This window comes from Dendropsophus ebraccatus, chromosome 14 (genome assembly GCF_027789765.1).
Source record: "Dendropsophus ebraccatus isolate aDenEbr1 chromosome 14, aDenEbr1.pat, whole genome shotgun sequence".
NCBI classification, from domain to species: Eukaryota; Metazoa; Chordata; class Amphibia; order Anura; family Hylidae; genus Dendropsophus; species Dendropsophus ebraccatus.
The window spans coordinates 36269034-36292512 of NC_091467.1; the positions used below are offsets into that span (position 1 = coordinate 36269034).

General features: G+C 43.7%; 1 protein-coding gene across 1 annotated transcript in view; it reads right to left on the reverse strand.

Moving 5' to 3' along the window:
* The window catches only part of GRIN2C (glutamate ionotropic receptor NMDA type subunit 2C), a 33794-nt gene that overhangs the window by 7886 nt on the left and 2429 nt on the right, over nt 1-23479 (reverse strand). Inside the window, exons 3-12 of the mRNA XM_069951865.1 lie at nt 19773-20188; nt 15998-16584; nt 15509-15623; nt 15208-15419; nt 14885-15047; nt 14630-14783; nt 14049-14174; nt 7838-8067; nt 584-744; nt 41-228 (exon numbers count right to left, since the gene is read on the reverse strand). Coding sequence (XP_069807966.1) covers nt 41-228; nt 584-744; nt 7838-8067; nt 14049-14174; nt 14630-14783; nt 14885-15047; nt 15208-15419; nt 15509-15623; nt 15998-16584; nt 19773-20188 — 2352 coding nt within the window. The remainder of the gene's footprint in view (nt 1-40; nt 229-583; nt 745-7837; nt 8068-14048; nt 14175-14629; nt 14784-14884; nt 15048-15207; nt 15420-15508; nt 15624-15997; nt 16585-19772; nt 20189-23479) is intronic.

Consider the following 23479-nt stretch of genomic DNA (forward strand, 5'->3'; position numbering starts at 1 on the left):
GGAATCACTTAGAAGGGACATGATAGTGTTTATCACATACCATCTCCAAGAAACTGTAGCAATGCCAGATCAATGGGTCGCTTCCACCTTGAGTTCTTCTGTAGAGCAATACCATACCCTGTTGTAGCAAAGACTTTCCCACTTCCAATGGTCACCAGCTTACACCCTTCATCCTTGCCAGCCATGTAATTCAGCACTGCTGCATCATAGATAAAGGCATCCAACTTTCTGTGTAAAAAATCCAAAAACAATTATCCAAGATAACAATTTGTGATATTGTACATTACAATAAAATACAAAAATGACAAAAAAGGGAGAAAAGAAAGGACTATATCCACAGCCTTACAAATACAGTATATAGACATATATCACAACAGTTGTGCGGCTGTTTATAACATAGAGCAGGATATGGAAACCATTTCTCTTTAAAGTTTGGAAAACATAGGTTGAGTAGGATGTACTATACAGTCATTTATCCTAAGGCTGTACTAAACCATGACCTTTGATAACCTAGGCACCCATGCAAAACAAAGTACTAAAATATAATTATTGATTCAGAAAATCAGATTATCATAGTTCTTACCCAGACTTTAAGCTGGCAAGCGCATCTTCCACCGATCGCTGGTTGTACCTCACCATGTAACTGTGCATGTCAGGGTAGTTGGTGCGGATGTTGCGCTCAGTGCTGCCATTTGGGACAGTGCCAAATCGGAAAGGTGGATAATGCTCTTGAGGTTTCTGAAACTGAAGACACAGAGAAAAGTCTAACAAAAATAAAACAAGTATTGACATATTTAGGTAATTATAAAGTGGTACTCCGGTCAACAGTAAAAAAAAATCCATATGGGGGCAGGGGTTGGGGGAAACAAGTCCTACTGCAGTCGATGACTGGGTAGTCCCTGTGGGGCAGAGACGAAGCAGGAGCACAGGTGATACAGGAGCCCAGGCAGTGAAAGAGTGCTTCTGATGCTGCGCTGCGGGGGCTTGGGAGCAGGTAGGTAGGACTTATTTATTATGTTCCCCCCGTACCCCGGCCCCTCATGGATTTTTCACTGTTGCCTGGAGTACCCCTTTAAGCTGCTTTGTTATATGCATTGTAAGAGTAGCCTTCATCACTGCATTTGGCCTTTTAGGACCTTGAGGTTTACCTAAAGAGGACAAAGTGTACAGTGAAAGGCAGAAAGTAATCACTTCTCACTCCTTCCAAACAAACCAGGTGGGTAGGGCAAAATTTGTGGCTTTTTGCTGACGTGGCAAAACTAAATTTCCCTTTTGTTCCTCCTTTTTGAACTGGAACTGTTTAACCATTTGTTTGCCAGGTTTGCCCGGAACTCCATCAAAATACCAAGGAACACTCGGACTCCATCCCTGGAGAGCATCCCTGTGCCCTTTTCCTAGGACTCAAGGGTACCCCACCTTATACTAACCACAAGACCCCAGGGAACTACCACCATCAAGTACAACCTTCTCCACATTGTGACAGCCCAAAGAGTGTGTGTGGGGGAAGTCTAGCACAAAGACCCAAGTCAAGTTTCCAGACCATGAATATCAAGGACTACCAGCCCTATCATCCAGGCATCCCACCGTTCCTTCGCCACCATGTGCTCCCCCTGTGTTGCTGCACATTATAAAACCCTTGCCTTGGACCGTCATGCTCTGTAATAACAGTGACATTACTTTGCAGCACACTACAGTATGGTGTAAGTTTTATCATGTTGTTGAATCCAGAAATCCAGAAAACTTAGGGAATATTACAGGATCTTGCCCTGTTTACTAGGGATAGTGATCAGCCAACAAAAAGGTGATTGGGTTGTTTTGACCTATCAGAAAACCATCTGCTGCTTGCAGCAAAGATCTACATGACTAATCCAGCCATCATTCAAGCAGCCCACCCTGCTTACAGTGAGGCCCAGGCCAGCCAATAGGGCCCTTACTTCCAATGTCTCTCTGGGAACATTTACTTGCTGACACATCCTCAGTCACTATACATGGAACCTGCATTGCATTTATAATTTCATCATCATCACATTCCCATACACAGTGTGCACATTGCAATATCAATGTTCATGATTGTGCAGCAGCAGGCAGGATAATAGCAATCTGCACAGGCCTGACAATTAACAAATGTCTTAATGAGAGCTTAATCACAAACATAATGAGGAATGTCTGGGTTCTTCACCCCTCCCAGAAACGTTGCAACCTGTCTGATTTCCAGACTGCTAATGTTTTCCTTCTTTCTCCTTCATTTAAACTTCGTTCACTTTCTAGGTCCTTTGTGTTTCAATCTATATTTACCATGTGTGCATAGTGTTCTGCCCCTGCTATCCTATTGATCTCAAATAGGATCTTAATTCATCTGTATATTTGTAGCAAAGGCGGACTGAATGAGGGCAATATTCAACACAATGTATATGCTATTTACCTAGATGTATTGTAAAAATGTAATATTCATGGCCCTGAACACTCAATGAGAACTGTACACACTATTTATCTGAGTACTGCAGGTCACTAGACATAGTATGAACTATTTACAGTTCCATCTATCACTTATAGGCTATTATGGTATTTGTTTAACTGAGAACTCTGGTGAAAAGTAAAAATCCAAAGCGGGCAGGTGGGGGTGTCAACATAATAAAGAAGTCATACTTACCTGTTTCTGTGCCCCTGCAGCACAGCATCACTAGTTCAATCTCAGCCTCTAACTTCAATTTCCTGTGTCATCACTACTTGGCAAAAACTAACCACTCAGTTCTCCGCCAGGGCAGCAACATAACAAAAGTATTACAGGGCCAGAATACTTTTTTAAAGTCGGTGCCTAGCGCAGATCAACATTAAGTCACAAGCTTTTACGCAACCTACCTGGTTTGAGTTTTTGCTTTTCTGTGCTGCACTGGACAAGTGGGCAAGACTTATCATAGAGTGGCATAGCTCTACACAATGGGGGCAAAGTTGCCCCTCTCACACTAAATTTACTATAATTTATGCCTGGTAGGAGGTAGACAGGAGCATCCCACGATTGAAACCTGTCATTTATTTAAAAAACCCCACCTACAATACAGAAGGTATCCAGATTTGAAACAGAAATACTCCCCTCCAGATTTTTGAAAATGAAATCCAGGGGGGAGGAGGGGGTTGTAACAGCACCCTAGATGCTGTGTTCAATAATTTTGTTACATTGATATCTTTAGCATTAGAACTGCAGCTTCAAATCTGCAGCAGATCCTTTATGTGGGAAAGGACCCCAACAATGCCCAATGCCGTTACCGCACCACCCCTGTCCTCAGGATGTGTACTGTATTACAGTTCAGCTCCATTTCCTTCGATGGAACTGAGCAACAAAACCACAGCAAAACTGATGACAGGAGAGGTGCTGTTTCTGCAAGAAAGCAGCCATGTCCCACTTGAGAATCCCCATCTCTGAGTGCTATATATAAATATATATATATATATATATATATATATATATATATATATATATACATATATATATATATAAACGTTGAGTGTCTGTATCAAAGAGGGTTGTTTATAAAATTATGTAATGTTTTAAGAGTCATAGAGGTAAGGCTGAGCAGGAGCATGCATACCCCTTAAACCCACCCCTATCTACACTGTGTGGTAGAAGCCAAACCCTGTTCCTCAATTAAGCATTGCAGGTTAATGGTGGGATATGGAGGGTTTTTTCAAACTTTTTTTTTTTTTAATTAAAGATTCAGATTTTTATTTTTACATATGTATTTGTTTCTTTAGGATGATAACATCATTTCCATCCTTATTATATATACAGCAACTCCAGATACCATTATAATTATTATACAGCTGCCTTTTTAAATTTTATTTATTTTTACTTTTTTTTTGACCATTACTTCATCTTGATTTAATGCAGGCAGCAATCAAACGACTAACAAAAATTTTTTGTGTGTCGTTGAATGCTTCTTTGGATCTGACCATAAAATCATTGTTTTCTAATTGTTCGCAGATCTTTCGGCATATGTACACATCATTGATTCGTAATTACGAACGCTCATATACTAGAGTATACGAACGATCGTAATTGCAGTCATAACTAGCGACTGTTGTTCCATGTGTTATGGTGATTCATTTCAGGTCGTTCCTATAATCGTTCATTTGCAGTCATGTGACGTTGATTGGTGGCAATGAAAAATTGCTTTGTCTAATAGAACCCTAACTTATATAACTGTAAACGACGCTCTCCTGTTTTCTGTTTGTTCACTTCTTGGAGTTAACAGATTGTGTGACATTTCTGTTTATGTGACAGTTTGAATGAATTGATCATGTCTATATATCTACACATTAGATCACCTCTAAGGTTTCAGAGCCTTAAAAGCCTATTTTGTTTAACCTTGCAGTATAAGAGACCTTAAGCCTATGTTCACACAGTGTATTTTTTAAGACAAGAACGGCCGTGGTTGACAAAACAATGTCCGCTCTTGCCTTAAAAAATGGCCGTTATTCAAATTCAAATGTGCCCGCATTCCATTTAAAATAAAGTAATGTTCCTGCGGCTGAACGGCCAAAGGAACATATCAAAAAGCGGCCGTTGTTTAACATGGCAAACAACGCCCGCTGTTTATACATAATATTAGTATAGCCTAAATCCCATTTTTTTTTATCTAGTTACCCACCACTGAACTCTCCCTGGAGCACCTATGTAATTTTTGCACCATGGAACACATAACTGTACTCCACTCTATTAAGGACTTATCTTTTATCTGTTTTTCTGATATTTTCTTTGCTTTAACAACTTTATTTCTTGTGTTTTGTTATACTGCATTTTACATAGAATGCCCCCAGTATCACAGTGGCCTTGGTGTATAACTTTACATTTATCAACATTAAACCTCATCTACCATTTCCCTCCTCTGACTGCCAGTTCATCCAAGGTCTTTCTGTAATACAGTATTTCAATTACTAATTTCTCACCAAGTACTATATCAACATTACCAGCATCCAGGTTTGCAATTAACTCTTTGTAAAAAATAATACAGAAATTCTGCTTCTCTTCACCCAGCCATGGAGATAAATCATGAATGTATCCTATTTCCATGGTAGAGATGAATGAAGATAGATTTGTTATTATTGCACATCCTTAAGCAGGGAGCTTCCTCTAGCTGTATTAGGGCAGACAGACTTTTTATTATTTAAAGGGTCGCTATCATTTCAAACAACTCCCATGGACTTGATCTGGGGGATTTCTATCTGCAAATCCCTTCATCTATCAAAAGTGACATCTCCTGAAAAAAGGCCTAATGTATTGACCACTAGGTGTCCCTACAAACTGTTCCCTACAAACTGTTGCCCATTACCTGTTGTTAGGAGAATTCAGTCTCTAGCAGATAAGAAACAAAGACACAGGCAGTGGGGGCAGGGCCTAGATCAGTAATGCCTGGGCCTGCCCTACCACTGGTGTAAATAATCTATGTGCAGGAGAGTTCTAGGCAGTTGTTCCTTGTGTAGCTTATCATCATCATCAGGTCACTGCTTAGACCAGGGCTGGTTTTCTAAACTCTACCTTGCTGTAATCCACTCTCCCCTTCCCTTTAGCTTTAGTGGTTTAGTGTGGACTAAAAAGGCACTTTTGTAACACATTTTTTTTCCTCCCCTTTTTCTGCAGGGCTCTAAAGCTCTGTACTGGTATGGAGCTTACAGATTTACTTTAAGGCCATGTTCACGCATGGCAAATCAGTGGCCATTCGGTGACACGACCATGTCACAGAATGCCCAATGTTCTACGGGCAATTGGGTGTGCCCACAATCCAATTAGCCATAGCAGATAATGTAAAGTATGGTTGGAGCCATACTTTCCATTGTCTACACCAGTGCTTCTCAGGCCTCACCAACAGGTCATGTTTTGAGGATTTCCTCAGTATTTAACAGGTGATATAATTATAGTCAGTGCATCAGGTATTATCACAAGTGTTCTTTGTATGGGAAATCCTCAAAACATGACCTGTTGGTGAGGACTGGAATTGAGAAGCACTGGTCTACACAGTCTATTTTGTGTGGCCGCTGTTCACTGAATAGCGTCCACACAGAATAGACATGTGAGTTTTCTGTGCGGCCGCATGGAATCCTGGCTGGAGGGGATACAGTGTGTATACACTCCGGCTGGGATTCCATAGGGGTTAATGCAATCGGTCGCTGTGATTAAACAGCGGCTGTTGTTGCAAACTTGTTTAATCAAAATATACATTGTGTGAACGTGGCCTAACAGTTAATTTAATCAGCATAGAATTTCACACCAATTTCAAGCAAAATGAATATAAAAGAAATGATTTCAAGTATTTACCACGATAAGCAAAATGAAACAATTTTATAACCAAGTGTAGCTGTCGTTTCAAACGACTTTACCTAAATCAAAAGTACAAGTGATTATAATAAAGTATAATAAAGTCTATCAGAGAAATATACTTCTTTCTGCACTTGCAAGGCTGCTTTCTCTTCCTTACTCCTCATTTCTTATCTGTTTATCACTATAGAAAATCCATCTTCTACAGAGCAAAAGCAAGTATACACTTCCCATACAAGTCTATGGAGAGGGCCTAAAGAGGATGAGTGAGTAAGGAATTGCATGCACACAGACACAGACATGGACCGTGCAAGCTTAATGGCTCACAGAAAGTGCTGGATTTACAGGTTAGACTACTCAGTAGCCTTTGTATGTATGTAATGTATGGGGCCCTCATACAGCCTGCATCCACTCTGCAGCTAAGCTCAGGAGAGACTGTGACAGAGATAGAGCCTGCAGAGAGGTAACCAAGGGGAGGGAAATGCCCCATACAAATTATGTAATGTCCAGAAGTAGCACTGATCCTCATGTATACACATAGGATACCTTATCCTTTCCTTGAAATTACAAGTACACATTTAGGCATTTAGGAATGTTCCCATTCCGTTTTTTTTCCTCTCCGTTTTTGAAAAGAAAAAATGACGTCCGTCATTTCGTTGTTTGGCCGCCTGTCTGCCCGTGCAATGATGGCTATTGGTACATTGTTCAAGTCCGCACACAACGTCCGTCATTTTACACATCGTGTGCATTGAAAGTCAATTAAATTGCAGAAAAAACGGACGCCTTTTCTCTTTTTTGAACATTGTTTGAACATAGCCTTAGACTACATTCACAAATAGTATTTCCATCAGTCTTTCGGTCAGTGTTTTTTCAACCAAAACCAGGAGTGAAACTGACAGAGCAAAATGATAATGGAAAGATTTGCACAGTGTCTGTGTTTTCAACCCATTCTTGGCTTTAGTTGAAAAAAGACTGACCAAAAGACTGACGGAAATACTTTGTGTGAACATGGCTTAAATCAAATATTTCACCTTCTGACGGCCTACCAAAATGGTGGCACAACTGAATAGATATCAAGAAAAGAATTCAGAACATATCTTTGTTGCCTGTGTTTGTGTTTTTATTTCCATTAAAAAAAGACTTACTTTTAATGTGAATAGAGTCAAAGAGGCAGAGCCTATGGTTCCCTGGGCTCTAGAACTGGTACGCCCCACTGTGCTTAATGCCTGCTTAGTCACCAACATACACTATGCATAGAGGATAGTAAGACATAGCAGTGCTAGGGCCCAGGGAACTATAGGCTCCGCCTCTTTGACACTATTTTTATTAAAAGTAAATGCTTTTTAATGAAAATAAAAATACAGGCAACACAGGTATATAGTGAAAGCTTTTATTGCTATCTATTCAGTTATGCTGCCAGCTTGGTAAGCCAACGGGTGACAAATTCACTTTAAGTAAGGAAGTAGCCAAGGTAAAGTAAAGCAATAAAAAACCTATTTAACAAGAAGAGATTGCAATACCACTCACCTTCCTGTCACTCAAGCCAGACACTGTGTCTATATATTGTTCCTGAATCATAAATGCAGCAAGGTTGGCTGTGTAACTAGCCAAGAATATTACAGCAAAGAACGCCCAGACCAGCACCATGATTTTACTGGTAGTACCACGGGGATTTTGTATAGGAACTGAGTTATTAAACACCAATGCCCACAGTAGCCATAAGGATTTCCCAATGGTAAAACTTGGACCTCCTAAACCTGAAAGACATGTAAAAAGGTTATTATGTCTCATTGCCTTCCATTTTTATCCATCTCTCAGTTTCTTTGCATTGCTGTACTTCAGAATAATTGATCTTTGTAGCTATCATTATTCACACCACTGATGTTCCCTTCACTGCCTTCAACCCTCAACCTAATAATAACAACCTAAACATCATGATAATATTAATTATCTGTTTATTATAAGGTTATATCCAGGTTTGAATAATTGCATGCCCGAAATTCTAATTTTCAGAAAGACAATCTTTCTAAAACAGGGATAAGTAACAGGGATAAATGCAGTCATCCTGTGCAAGGTTTGCAATGTATTCAAATAAGTCATGGTAACTTTATTCAGTAAGCCTAGGTGCAATTACACTCCTCAACATTGATATTTCAACAATTATAGAAATCACAGGATCGATAGATGTTACCTATATGCAAATGATTTTGAAAACAAAATATTCAAAACATTTCAAATTATTCAGTAGCAAGTATGAGCACCATGCACAGAAATACCCATATGTAAATACCTTGGCGTGTGATCAGGGCCGTATTTGTCACTAGGCACCAGGCCCCGCGGTCCCGGATCTTCTCTCCTGCTCGGCGGCGCTCACGTGATGTGACTTCATCGCCGAGCAAGAGAGAAGATCCGGGACTGCGGGACTGCATGGGGGGAGGGAACCAGCCTGTCCACCAGCCTGCTCCTGGCCGCCCCGTCTCCCCCCAGCCCCACAGCGTCTGCCCGCCCCCCCCCCGGCCCCCCTGCATCCTCAGCTGCCCCCCTGCTGGGGGACAGCCTCTCCCCTGCCCCCCAGCCTCTCACCTGCCCCTCAGCCTCTCCCCCTGCCCCCCAGCCTCTCCCCTGCCCCTCAGCCTCTCCCCTGCCCCCCCAGCCTCTCACCTGCCCCCCCAGCCTCTCCCCTGCCCCCCAGCCTCTCCACTGCCCCCCAGCCTCTCCCCTGCCCCTCAGCCTCTCCCCCTGCCCCCCCAGCCTCTCCACCTGCCCCCAGCCTCTCACCTGCCCCTCAGCCTCTCCCCCTGCTCCCCAGCCTCTCCCCCTGCCCCCCAGCCTCTCCCCTGCCCCCCCAGCCTCTCCCCTGCTCCCCCAGCCTCTCCCCTGCTCCCCCAGCCTCTCCACCTAACCCTCAGCCTCTCCCCTTCCCCCCCCAGCCTCCCCCCTGCCCCCAGCCTCTCCCCTGCCCCCCAGCCTCTCCCCTGCCCCCCAGCCTTTCCCCTGCCCCCCCAGACTCTCCCCCTAACACTCAGCCTCTCCCCTGCCCCACAGCCTCTCCCCTGCTCTCCCCAGCCTCTCCCCTGCCCCCCCAGCCTCTTCCTGCCCCCCAGCCTTTCCCCTGCCCCCCAGACTCTCGCCCTAACCCTCAGCCTCTCCCCTGCCCCCCCAGCCTCTCCCCTGCACCCAGCCTTTCCCCTGCCCCCCCCAGACTCTCCCCCTAACCCTTAGCCTCTCCCCTGCTCCCCAGCCTCTCCCCTGCTCCCCCCAGACTCTCCCCTGCTCCCCCCAGCCTCTCCACCTAACCCTCAGCCTCTCCCCTGCCCCCCAGTCTCTCCCCTGCCCCCCAGTCTCTCCCCTGCCCCCCAGCCTCTCCCCTGCCCCCCAGCCTCTCCCCTGCCCCCAAGCCTTTCCCCTGCCCCCCAGACTCTCCCCCTAACCCTCAGCCTCTCCCTTGCCCCCAGCCTCTCCCCTGCCCCCCCAGCCTCTCCACCTAACCATCAGCCTCTCCCCCCAAACCTCAGCCTCTCCCCCTGCCCCCCAGCCTCTCCCCCTAACCCTCAGCCTCTCCCCTGCCCCCCAGCCTCTCCCCCTGCCCCCCAGCCTCTCCCCTGCCCCCCCAGCCTCTCCACCTAACCCTCAGCCTCTCCCCTGCCCCCCCAGCCTTTCCCCTGGCCTCCCCCCAGACTCTCCCCCTAACCCTCAGCCTCTCCCCTGCTCCCCCCAGCCTCTTCCCTGCCCCCCCCAGCCTTTCCCCTGCCCCCCCCCCGACTCTCCCCCTAACCCTCATCCTCTCCCCTGGTCCCCAGCCTCTCCCCTGTTCCCCAGCCTCTCCCCCCTGCATTCTCAGCCTCTCCCCTGCCCCCAGCCTCTCCCCTGCCCCCAGCCTCTCTCCCCTTCATTCTCAGCTGCTCCCCTGCCTCCCAGCCCCTCCCCCTGGCCCCCAGCTTCTCCCTCTGACCCCCAGCCTCTCCCACTGAATCCCAGCTTCTTCCCTGCCCCCCTACCGCTCCCCCTGACCCCCAGCCTCTCCCCCTGAGCCCCAGCCCCCCCTGAACCCCAGCTTCTCCCCTGCCACCCTAGCTGCCCCTCCCTGCTGGTCCCCTGCCCCCCAGCTGCTCTCCCTTTCCCCCAGCTGCCTCCCTTCCCCAGTCACCCCCAGTTGCCTCCCTTCCTCAGTCCCCCCCCCAGCTGCCTCCCTTGCCCTGTCACCCCTAGCTGCCTCCCTTCCCCTGTCACCCCCAGCTGCCCCCCTTCCCCAGTCCCCCTGTCGCCCCAGCTGCCTCCCTTTCCCAGTCACCCCCAGCTGCCTCCCTTCCCCATCCCCCCCCCAGCTGCCTCCCTTCCCCTGTCACCCCCAGCTGCCCACACTGCAGACAAGTTGTGGTCGGAGAAGTCTTCATGATGCTGCGCCAGATGGAGAAGAAAGCAAAAAGTTAGCGACGGCAATCAGAGAAGACGTCACCTGTGAGTCATTAGTAACTGCACTGTAATTACTTCTATAGTGTGCAGAGCCTGTGTACCATTGGGGTCTATAAGGGTCAGTGTATTGTTTGCGGTAGTGTACTGACACAGCCCTGTGGTCACTACAGTACACTAGTGCAAACTTTTAAACTAGGACCCAACTACAAGAGCTGCAGGCACTACAACTCCCAGCATATCCTGAGGGCTGCAGACTGTCAGTACTTGCTGGGAGTTGTAGTGCCTACAGCTGTTGTAGTTGGGTCCTAGGTGCATTATACACTGTATGCTTTGTGGCATATAAGAATACAGAGATCTGTGGGGGCTCAGTGCAGGGACGTGACCCCAGAACATCACTAATAGGGGATAGAACAAAAACATCTCCCTCTATCCCCTATTAGTGATGTTCTGGGGTCACTTCCCTGCACTGAGCCCCCACAGATCTATGTATTCTGATCTCCCGCAACGCCTCCAGGACCCAACTACAACAGCTGTAGGCACTACAACTCCCAGAACAGTCTGCCGCCCTCAGGATATGATTGGAGTTGTAGTGCCTGCAGCTGCTTTAGTTGGGTCTTAGGAGCATCATACACTGGATGCTTTGTGGCATATAAGTATACATAGATCTGTGGGGGCTCAGCGTAGGGAAGTGACCCCAGAACATCACTAATAGGGATAGGGGGAGATGTTTTTGTTCTATCCCCTATTAGTGATGTTCTGGGGTCACTTCCCTGCACTGAGCCCCCACAGATCTCTTTATTCTTATATGCCACAAAGCATTCAGTGTATAGGACCTTACTACAACAGCTGCAGGCACTACAACTCCCAGCATGTACTGACAGTCTGCAGCCCTCAGGATATGCTGGGAGTTGTAGTACAGAAGTACAATCCTCTGATAGCTGCCGCTGTAGACAGATGTGTTGCTGGACCTTCAGGGCTGATGGTTGTCACCCACAGATTGCAGCCACCAGGAGACTCTGCACACAGTGATTTATTACAGGGTTGTCCTCTCAGAGACTACAACTCCCAGCATACCCTGAGAGCTGTATAAATGGAGGGTGTTCTGAGATTTGTCACAGATACAGATGAATTCAGGAAAGGAGCGGGGTCAGCATGTCGTGTCTCACTGGTTGTATATTGGTGGCTCCAGGTACCCCAGTCCAACACTGGACAGAACCAGTCCCCAAACTAAGACGTCCCCGGCCTCCTTCCTTCCTCCATCACGTCTGTTTGATGAGAACAGCGGGCATCAAGCAGAGTGGCACCCAAGTGCCAGGGTATATACCATGCTTGTACAGTAACGGCGGAGGGGGGCGCCTCTGCGTGCAAACTGCCTAGGGCAGCATGAACTCTAAATACAGGCCTGCGTGTGATCACTAGAGTTATAAATGGTTGTCTGGGGACTACTCTGCCACAGTGACTCCACTTGGGCATGCTCATGAGTAAAGGCCCTATTCCACGTAACGATTATCATTCGTATTCGGCCGATATCGGCCGCTACGGACGATAATCGTCACGTGGAATAGAGTGCAACGATCAGCCGACATCGTTCATGTCGGCTGATCGTTGCAGTCGCTTGTTTTTCAACATGTTGAAAAACAAGCGACTGATATAGCAGCGATCTGCTGCTGTCGCTCGATTGAATAGGAGCGTCGTCAGCAGACGCTGCTATATCCTATGGGCTGCCCGGACGATCAGCGACCACCCGGGCAGCCCCCCAACCCGCAGCTCCCCGCCGCCCCCTCCCGCACTCACCCGCTCGCTGCAGCCGCACTGAATAGCGGCAGCAGCGAGCGGGGAACGAGGAGCAAACGAGCGCTGAGAGCGCTCGTTTGCTCCTCTAACGACCTGTGTAATAGGCCCATAAGATTACTAGCAGTTCCCTTTGCAATTGCCAACCAATGTCCAGAGATGCTGTAGGCCATAGTAGCATCTTGTGTTGAAAGATGGCTCCTGGGACACTTCAGGGAAATAGTTGCACTACTTGTACCATGAGCCATGGAACTTGCAAATTGATGAACAGAAGGCACTGAACAATAAGGCTGGGTTCACACTTTGTATATTTCAGTCAGTATTGTGGTCCTCATATTGCAACCAAAACCAGGAGTGGATTAAGAACACAGAAAGGATCTGTTCACACAATGTTGTAATTGAGTGGATGGCCGCCATATAACAGTAAATAACTGCCATTATTTCAATATAACAGCCGTTGTTCTAAAATAACAGCAAATATTGTCATTAAATGGCAGCCATCCACTCAATTTCAACATTGAAATATACTGAAATATACTGACTGAAATATACACATACTGACTGAAATATACATAGTGTGAACCCAGCCTAAAGCTGTACTGACTAATTCTGATTTCTGAGAGTTTATGTGGCTGAAAACATTAGCTCTCCAACTGGTATTGAAACCTCTCCTATATGCTACAAATTGGGGCTGGGTGCTTACAAAAATCTGACCATTTACAGATCTTAGCGATACCTGCTACTTCCTCGATTTCCACAACCTTATGGCTTGTCCTTGGTTTTGCAATTTCAATGTTAAGGAGTGTATTTATATTGTATTAGTTATGCAGTTATTTATACCAAGTATAAACCAAGCAAATGCCTCAACATAGCCATATTTTTGGAAGTAAAAAATATCAACCCGAAAACTACTAAATGGGTATTCCAGCAAATTCCAGAAATGTATTCTTTTTTTTATATTTCTTTCATAAAGTTTTATAACATAAAAGTTTTATAAATAAGTTTTGTAAAATAGGAAAGAAAAGGTGTATATGTGTCACCATCCATGGCACCCTGTAGAGGGGCGATCAAGGATAACTGTCAATCACTGTCTTCTGTCTTCCTCAAGTGTCTATTCCATTGCTATTCTTTATTTTATATTACAAAGTTATATAGCTTTTGGAAAAATGCATTTTTTCCACAGAAATACCATTTTAAGTTCTTGGCTATCTAAGACACCCATTCAGTTCATCTTAACAGGTTTTGTCACTCTTGCTCTCCTATAAACAATACTTGAACTCAATAAATATTAGGTCTTGTTCTATTATGCTTTAAATGATCTCTCTGGTACTGCAACAAAATTAGGATATAAAAAGCAAAAAAAAAAAGAAAATGTCTACTTTTGCTGTAATACAAAAAAAAGTCCATACCCCACCAACCCACCCCAGAACAACACCCTTACACTTGTCATGGAGCCCAACAGATTTGTTTTTTTTTCTAAATCTAACAAAACTGTATAGTCAACAATTGTTTTTAAAAATAATTTTCCTCTCACGTTTTCCATTGTTCAGATCTTGATCATATCCCATGGGGCTGAAATACTCAAAGATGAATACGGTTACTGCTACAACAGATAGACACATGACAAACATCATCATCCAGACTGCTGGGCTGTATGGTTCTGTAAAGAGAAGTAAATGTAAAAATTAGATTGACAATGGCGACATCCCAACAGTAGAACAATCACACATGCAAAATAAACAAATAAGTAAGCAAATATGCAATATATATCTGTAGAGTTCAAAAACTATTTTAAAAAATTTTATTAAAAAGAAAAATTAAGCAATCTCTGTATTAGAAGACTGTTGCCACAAACATCTACAAACATCTGTAGAGGAGGACCTAGAGTGGTGCCTTGAAGTTAAAGGGGTTATCCAGCGCTACAAAAACATGGCCACTTTCCCCCCACTGTTGTCTCCAGATTGGGTGGGGTTTTGAAACTCAGTTCCATTGAAGGAAAGGAGCTTAATTGCAAACCACACCTGAACTGGAAACAAGAGTTGGGGGAAAAGTGGGCATGTTTTTGTAGTGCTGGATAACCCCTTTAACAGCGTTCAATTGATAGTGATACTATACCTAGAAATGCTGAAGGAGACACAGTTCCATTGCTACGTGATACTAAAACGCTGATCCCAGTCTCTACAAAGGGAACTGAGAAATCCACAATCTCTGAACGCTCTTCATTTATGGTTAGAGACCCAATAGCAAGATGAGCACGCTGATAATAAACCTGAGAGGGCATGAATTAAGAGTAAAAATATAGGAAAATATATAGTAGATTGCATATTTTAGTAGTTAAAGAGAACGTAAGAAGTAAATGAGCCTGCTCACCTCTCCAATCATTCCATTCCACACGCCTCGCACAAGTTTCCCATGCTTGCCATTTGTCACAAGGTAAAGATCATACGAGAACTTGACTGTACGAGCCAATTTCTTCAAGATGTCTATACAGAAGCCTTTACAGCACAGTTTGGAGTAAGGTTCACCTGAACTGCTGGGGTATAATAGGTAAGAAGTATGTGAGTGCGGTGCCGTCTTATATACAGAAAAAGCATGCAATAAATAAAATAAAAGTATGTTAAGTTTTATGACTACTTATTACAATAAGTCACTTTTCTTTCCCGTATAATTGGCTCTTGACTGATCCCCTTTACCTCAAGGTCAGGTTGCTCTGCTTGCGGCAAGGCACGGTGTTCCGTACGCAGTCTCCAGTGACCGGATCTGTGTTCTCAACGATGACAAATGGTCTCTCCTCTAAGGTGGCCACCGTAAGATGACGAGTATCTGACACAAGTTGTTGACCACTGCCATATCGTGGCCATACTGGGTACTTCATACGTATTATACCACGTTCCCACCTTCCAACCTAGAGAGAGGGGACAAATTTCTTTGGCTGTGCACTTTTCTTGCAACTACTACCCAGGTCAAGCCAGAGAAATGTAATAAAAGGCTTACCTCTTCCCATACCCGTTGTGGTGTCAAAGTAATGACCAGCATGGATGGATTTTGTAGAAAACCCTGGGTATTGAAGGATAGGTCCCTCCCCTGCCACACTATATTAAGCATATGCCTAAATGATAGAAAGAAAAGTAAAGCGATGCAACATAAGACTAGAAAGAAGAGATGTAGAATTGGATAAACATGAACAATACAAGGCATGAAAAAACTGGACTACCTAAAGGACCAAAAAAAATCTGGTAAAAAATATCAGGATATGTTCACACACTGTATCCCGGCATTCATTGAGCACAGTGGCAGGTTAGGGGCAGCGGGAAGCTCTAAGTGACATGTCACTTCTTTTTAGAATGATTACCGACCGCCCATTAAGTAAATGGGAGCAGAGCTTGTGACAGTGCCACTGTACAGTTTTTTCCCATGTCAACATACCATTAAAGTAGTGAATTTAACTGGTCTGGATAACTATTACTTTTCTTTAACATGTACCTATACAAAGTGTCATTTCCTTGCATTTGTCCTGGTGTCAAACAGGTTCCTCCAGGATTGGGCAGCTCACCATGTTTCTGCAAATAGTTCCTAGCTGCTGCCGCAATTACTCCTATTCCATCTTGAACCTTTTGCCGCAGGCTCCTCCGCCAACCATCAGTCACCACACTAACAAGTCCAATGGGGAAGAAATTTGCAGGATGTTCTGGAGAACCGATTGTAAAACTTGGTACAATCCAGATATAGTCCGGTCCAAGTAGTCCAGCTTTAGCCGCAATCGGGAACAACTCCTCAGCCTCGTCTCTGGAGCAGAATAGTAAAAGCACAGGAGCTGAAACTTGTCTGAGAACTCTCTGTGTTCCCTTTGGGCCAGTTCCTGGCTCTAGTATTAATTCATCTTGAGGGCCCCAACCTGGTTGAATAGCTTCACATAAAGCTCTGACTGTCTTCAAGAATAACCGGTGACCAGGATAATGACTGGTAATAACAGAGAATGGGCCAAGGTCATATTCCTCCAGCACCTTGAATATGACAGTCAACTGCTGTTCCAGTGAGGCTGCCATCTGCAGGAAGGAAGATCTTGGCTCCTAGGAAAATAATGGAAAATATATATATATATTTTTTTAACATTTCTTTTTTAAAATTAATATTTTTTATATTTTATATATATATTTTAATTTTTTTTTATATTTTATATCTTCATGGTGACAAGCAATGCAAATGTTAATAAAAGTGGTCAAATTGCAGCATCTGTTGCTTTAAGTACAAATTCATAAAAACGGAACGATTCCCATTATAAAAAGGAATACTGAAGACGAGAAAGTCAATGAAACAATTATATAAGTTTTGCCACCGAGTAACCCTTATTTCCATATACTGTGATGTGGAGAGAAAATTAAGAATGCTGAACGATAGAAGCGAATGCGTCATCAGCTGTGAAACTACTTGTTTCCTTTGATTTCTTCAAAGCTGCTGCTCTCTGTCATATGCAGAAATAGACTGACTAATTATACACACACCGAGATTACATTCAGGATCATAAACACCATTGATGCACAGGTATATAGGCATTATAGCAGGGCAGCGGAAGATTCATTATCTGGGTACTGTGTAGGGGAGAGAGAATATTTTAGGTGGCAGCTAGGGCCCAGGGCAGTGAGGAGAAGCACATCTGTGCAAGTAAATCAGAGTATCCATAAATAGGACATTGATTCCAGATAAGGTTTTCTGTGTGTTTCATGTAAAAGAGAGTGATGCTCTTCTAGGAGCTACAATGGAGTTAATAGCTTGCTATATATAATGGATGTATATAAAAGAATAGTTAACTAGAGGATGATCAGGCATAATTATAATACAGTTTACCAGACCAGCCATGACCCAAAGAGCAGACTGGTTCCTTCTCATGGTGCTGTCTTTAGCAATTCATAAAAATCAACTGGTTTCAGAACATTATATAGATTCGTAATTTACTGCTATTTAAAAATCTGAAGTCTTCCCTTATCAGCTGCTGTATGTCCTGCAAGAAGCAGTGTTTTCTTTTCAGTCTGACACAGCGCTCTCTGCTGACATCTCTGTTTGAGGCAGGAATTGTCCAGAGCAGGAGCAAATCCCCACAGAAAACCTCTCCTGCCAAGGGCAGTTCCTGTCTCAGACAGAGATGTCAGCAGAGAGCACTGTGTCAGACTGAAAAGAAAACAGCATTTCCTGTGGGACATACAGCAGCTGATAAGTATGGGAAGACTTGGAATTTTTCAATGAAAGTAAATTACAAATCTGTGTAACTTTCTGAAACAAGTTGATTTGAAAGAAAAAGATTTTGGTTGGATAACCCCTTAAAAATGCCCAATGTTTCTTCCCCCTCCACCCCTGAACCATTTTTCACCTAAGGATTGGTTCACACTGAGGAATCCGTGCAGAGAAGTTCTGGTGGGTTCCGTCTCTTGCCCCCGCTCGCGGCCGCGCACATTTCTGCTCATCCCATAGACTCCATTCTATGGTTGGGCAAATTCCAACGTCCGCCGAAAGAATTGACATGTCAGCTCTTTCAGCGGACAGCAGAATCCCCTGAGCATAGAATGGAATCTATGGCACAGGTGGAGATGCGCGCAGCCACGAGCTCGGATTCCTCAGTATGAACCCACCCTAACAGTGAGACTCCTCTGGAGACCGCTGTCTTATCCAGCCTTCACACATAGGTGTAACTACCTAGAGACAAATGAAGGAGTCCATTTCCACTCAGATATACGGTACATTAAAAGATGATTATAGAAGATCGAAAACTGTTTGCAGTGGGTCCGCACAGTTACTCCCTGTTTTCTACAGCGTAAAGCTTTGTTGTTGTTGTGACATTACCTGTATGTGACCATCATTTTTCATTTGTATTCCTATGCCGTGCTGTCACAGATGTTATTCCTGAGCCATCCATTCATAGTGTGCATTATGCTATTATTGTGACATCACTGTGCACATTATTCTTGCCGAGGGATATTACTGTGTGTATTATCTCTGTGCGCTCAATTTACTGTGTGCACTGCTCCACGACTGGCTGTATTATCCCTGTTTTATGGCATTCTGAAGGAAGTCATAGTGGAGTATTAAGTTATGTTATGGGGCCCCTTGGTTATACACCAACACCTAATGACATAAAAGGAACAATGACAAGGCCCCTCTCTAAGAATTTTATCAAGGCCTCTATAAAACACACAAGGCCCTGGATGCTTTTTTTTTTTTATAGGGAAGATGCTAAAAAGAACTAATTAAGTTGTAAAGATATAATTCATGGATGAAGAGTTATTTTCCTGTTATGGATCTAGATAAATCTTGTCATATTAAATGTACTCCTTTGGTATTGTATCCGGCTGCGGCTGGTTTTCTTGGCTACACAACCTGGTAATCTTCCCTGGTCCTGTTATTATTAGAGGTATCGTTTAACCCAATACCACCTTAATTCCAGAGAGTGCATCCATTTTTTCCTGTCGAGGTGGCTTTAATCCGATAAATGTAACCATCCCTACAGTGATCTTCTGCGTGTTTATAGGGATAATCCAATTGTTTTAGACCAAAGTGGTGATGCATAACAAAAATGCCGTCATTACCATTTCTGCTATATCCAGTTGGAGAAGCCGGGACTAGGCTATGGCTTCAGCCCAGATGATCAATTAAGCCTTTTCAGTTTCCGACAATGGCATTGTGTTGCATCCATTAACTGGATGTGATGTGATCACGACATGACATCTGCAGGGGCAGCACAGCTTGCTGCAAATGTCAAAGATGGGATGAAAGGTTGTCCCACCATTGCTACAATATGATATGCTGCTTATGTGCATACACAAATATTAGAGTATAACCCAGCCTGTTGTGACACCAGTCAGATATATAGAGGAAGGACAGTGCTGGTGACCATAGCTAAGTGCATACAGAACTGATAAGTTTGGTTATTCCTAGATTCAATGTAGCTCTGACTGGGCTTAACACAGATTTGGCAGAGGTGAACCTGACATTGAACTTTTTCTTTAGTGCAATCTGAATTTAGATATATCAATAAATTAACTTGCAGTCTTATAATAAAACACAGAAACGCGAATATCGTAATGAACTGTTAATGACAAATTGTAATTTGCTACATCTGTATTGCATATGAATAAGTATTCCGGAAAGGGTAAAGGCAGGATTAGGTTTTGCCGGTAACAATTTTTTATCAACAATGGCCAGCAACAAGTGACGGATCAGTTAACTCCATCGACATATCGAAAATTCCATGGACAGAAAAGCTTACCTTTGGACTCAGTACCACAGCAGATCCTCCACTAATGCTAATGATTGGTACAAGCGTCTGGGAACTGATGAAATCCAGGATTTGGGCCACAGCTTCTGTTCCAATATTGTCCTGAAATACAACTGAATGTGCTCCTTTTAATGACAGGCACAGTTGGCGCAAGAGTGGTCCTGGGCCGCTATCATTAACAAGCACAGTAACTGTATGAATGTCAAGAGGTAGCCTTAAAGATCCATCTGGAATCAGGGGTCCTATTAACTCCATTTGCGGAAATGAGCCACCAAATACTAGAGCAACATTCACCACAGGTCCTCCAGCTCGGGGAAGCAATGTCTCCATTACTACAGCACCACAACCAAGAGCACCAAGAAAAAGCCATCCCAGTGACTGGGCCACACACATGGCAAAGGTGGAACCTGCAAGCAAGAAGATATATATTTAGTCAACCATATATTTCATGATATATTCAAAATTTAGTGTAATGGTATTCTAATGGAATGTGGTTTAGAATTTGTATAGGAATTTGAAGAGGAACCCTGTGGTTTAGGGTCAACTGGGTTTTATGGGACAAACGAAAGAATAGAAGAGAATGAATGAATTCTGTGATCTGACAATAAATGTAATCCAGTTATCAAGATGTGTAATATAAAAGTTTGATATTTTGCATAAGCTGTGGGCTAGGTGGGTACAAAGGTTGTAGGAATAAGGTTTAATAAGGAAAGGATGCATGCTGTGAGGTAGGATAGGTAAGGACAATGGGACACATAGAAAGAACCATGATGTATTTTTAGTTATGCCTTGAATTATTCATGGGTGGATGTGGCAGCTGATCCTGTGACTCCTGTCTGAGCAGCCGACGTCATATTGAGATCATGCCACAAAACCAGAACTAAACTCAAGTACAGCCAGCATTGAGCCAAAACCTGAACTGCACATACTGGACACCCTTTGTACATGAACTTTAACTGAGAAGCCTGGATGATAACTACAGACGTCTTAAAGCTCAATATCCAGATGGATGCTGTACTACATCTGACTTTAGTCTCAGCTGGGCTTGTCTGCATGAATTTACATCTGAACCACAGTTTTCTATTACAACCTGGGCTAAGAATATGGATCAAGCTCAATATAGACCAAGGGATGGATAAACCATAGCAGAAAGGACCTAGAAATCTCATGACCCTGAAGTAGGCCTACTCTCTGAATGCATAATAACTTAAGGCAACATTATTCCAATAAGGGACCGGAGCCAAGCACAAACAGTTGAACACCAGGTCTGTTCCACGAGCGGTTCACCATAGATGGCATCTACCCACCGAGTATCTTCTGAGGACTATGACACAATGTCAGCTTCTCTGCAGGTGGCACAGGGCTTGAAAGCTACTTTGGAGTCTGGCATAGTGATCTAGGTGCTTCAGACACGCAACTCAATTATACGGACTTCACTAGTAAAAATGATGTTGAATCTGCAGGAATGTGGCAAAGTGCCATGCACTGGCTTGGGGGCATGGCATAATGCGGTGGGCACAGCAGAAAGATGGCATATGGCTCCCTCGGCTTCTTAGATGCACAGATACATTGGCAAATATAGTGATTGATCTTCACCAGTCTTTAGATGCACAGCTGCTTTAACTCTTTCCTCTAAACAACCTGCTGCCAGAATGTCCCATAGAATAAAGGTTGAAAGAAAAGAAATAACAATTGGAATATGGGAGATGGAAAGGAGAAAGGTGGGTAGATAAGAAATGGGGGAGAAGAAAGAGGCAATGAAAGATAGCAATAGGTCAATCATCAGTAACATCTGTCCCAGCCAGGTAATATTCATCCCTCACCTGCCCTGAGCCAGGAGCTGCACAGGATGATGCCAGAAGAATGTTATACAGAGCGGAGCTCGCAGAGCCAACTGCAAGGATAACGGAGCACAGGAGACACATCTAAACACAGGGAAGGGGAATGGGAAGGAGACAAACACAGAACTACACAAAAGACAACTGATAAACTATAAGGAGAAAGAAGGTTCAGAGCAACAAGGAAAATGCAAAGAGTGAGAGAGGATGGGGAGAGGGAGGAGGTGGGACAGGGAGAGGGATGAGAGAGAGGAGGGGGAATAAGGATGAGAGAGGGAGTGAGAAGAGTGGGATACGATGATGTGGAGAAAAGGAGAGAGAGAGAGTAGATATGGGAGGTAGGTAATATGGGAGAGCAAGGAAAGAGTCAGCAGGGAGGAGAAAAGAGACAGGTATCAAGACTAGGAAGAGAGGCATGAAAGAAAGGACAGAATCAAGGACAGAGCCAGAGAGCTCTATATCACTCACAGTTCCATGAGCCCTGCCTGTCCCTGGCTGGGTGTCACAGCCAGTCTACTTGCAGTCTCTGCTTATCCAAACATCTCATCCTTTTGCTCTTGGAAGGCTTTTTGACATGTTAAGCTCTTTCCCTCATCTTCATCTACCAAGGATTCTGTCCTAACCCATCTCATCTGTCTCTAACTTGGATTTATTGCACTGGCATGCTTTCACCTTCATGGCCATTTTTTTTTTTTAAATCAACATGCTGTTTCGATTCTTTTTGTCAATTCTCTTTATAATTTGTTTTATGATTTATTTCTCAGGTCTGGCACTCACTGACTGATGGCATTAATATAGGTCACTTCTCAGGGTTTGTGCATTCTTTCCCCATGTCTTTTCCCTCATTTGAACCTTTTCCAGACAGATGTTTTCAGATAGTCATTGCATCTGTGATGGTGTGTATGTGAGTAGCTTATTGCCTGTTGTTTTGCTATATACAGATACAGCAGAGCATTGCAATGATATGATGATGTGTTCCTTCATATAGGACTGTATAACATTATCTCCACAAGTCACAATGCACAAAGTCCACAAACAACTATAGGCTTACCTTTAGTGAACTTTCAGCTGCATATATAGGAATAGGTTATATAGCAATACAATTGCTTGTTAATGTTGCTCAGGTTCTTTGGGCACAGCCAGGGGAAGCAGCCACTGGGAATTTGATATCACCTTTCCTGTTTTCCCCTATTAGTCAAATCACTCCACATAAAGGCAGTCATTCAGTCAATGTATATGGTTATAGCAGTATCTGTAATTCCCTGACATAGAACTGAAAGTTCATCTAAGGCTTTCTGGCTGCAACACCTGGAATCATCTGTTCTTTGCTTACAGCTTATAATATGTTATTTTATGGCCATATTCAGAGTGATATCCACATGATCTATTCACCCTTGACTAGGTATGCTCCTGTGTGTTCCATAGAGCTGTGCTTTACTATTGCATTACAAATCCATAACTTTAGTGTTTTGCAGATTGACAATTTTCAATTTTGCATTGTATTTTCATATTTTAGCAAAAAACAACAGATGGCATGCTCTAAATCTGCACATTCTTCTGTATTTTTATACTATCCATACAGATTTTAACATACAAACAATGTCAGTGAACTAGCAGGCTGGATACCCCCAGATGACAGCTGTTGCCTCTTTCTGGGCTCACATTAGTCATCACAATTTTTCTAATTGTTCTTATAGTACTGTCATGTGGCATTACTATTTTGGTATGTTTACATAGCTCTTCTGCACTGATGCCATTTTATTGTCTATCTCTAAGTGGCTTCTAACAATACATATCAGATAGTGATACTCTTTTTTGGTAAACATATTTATACAGTCTCACTCAATCTCAATCTCAATT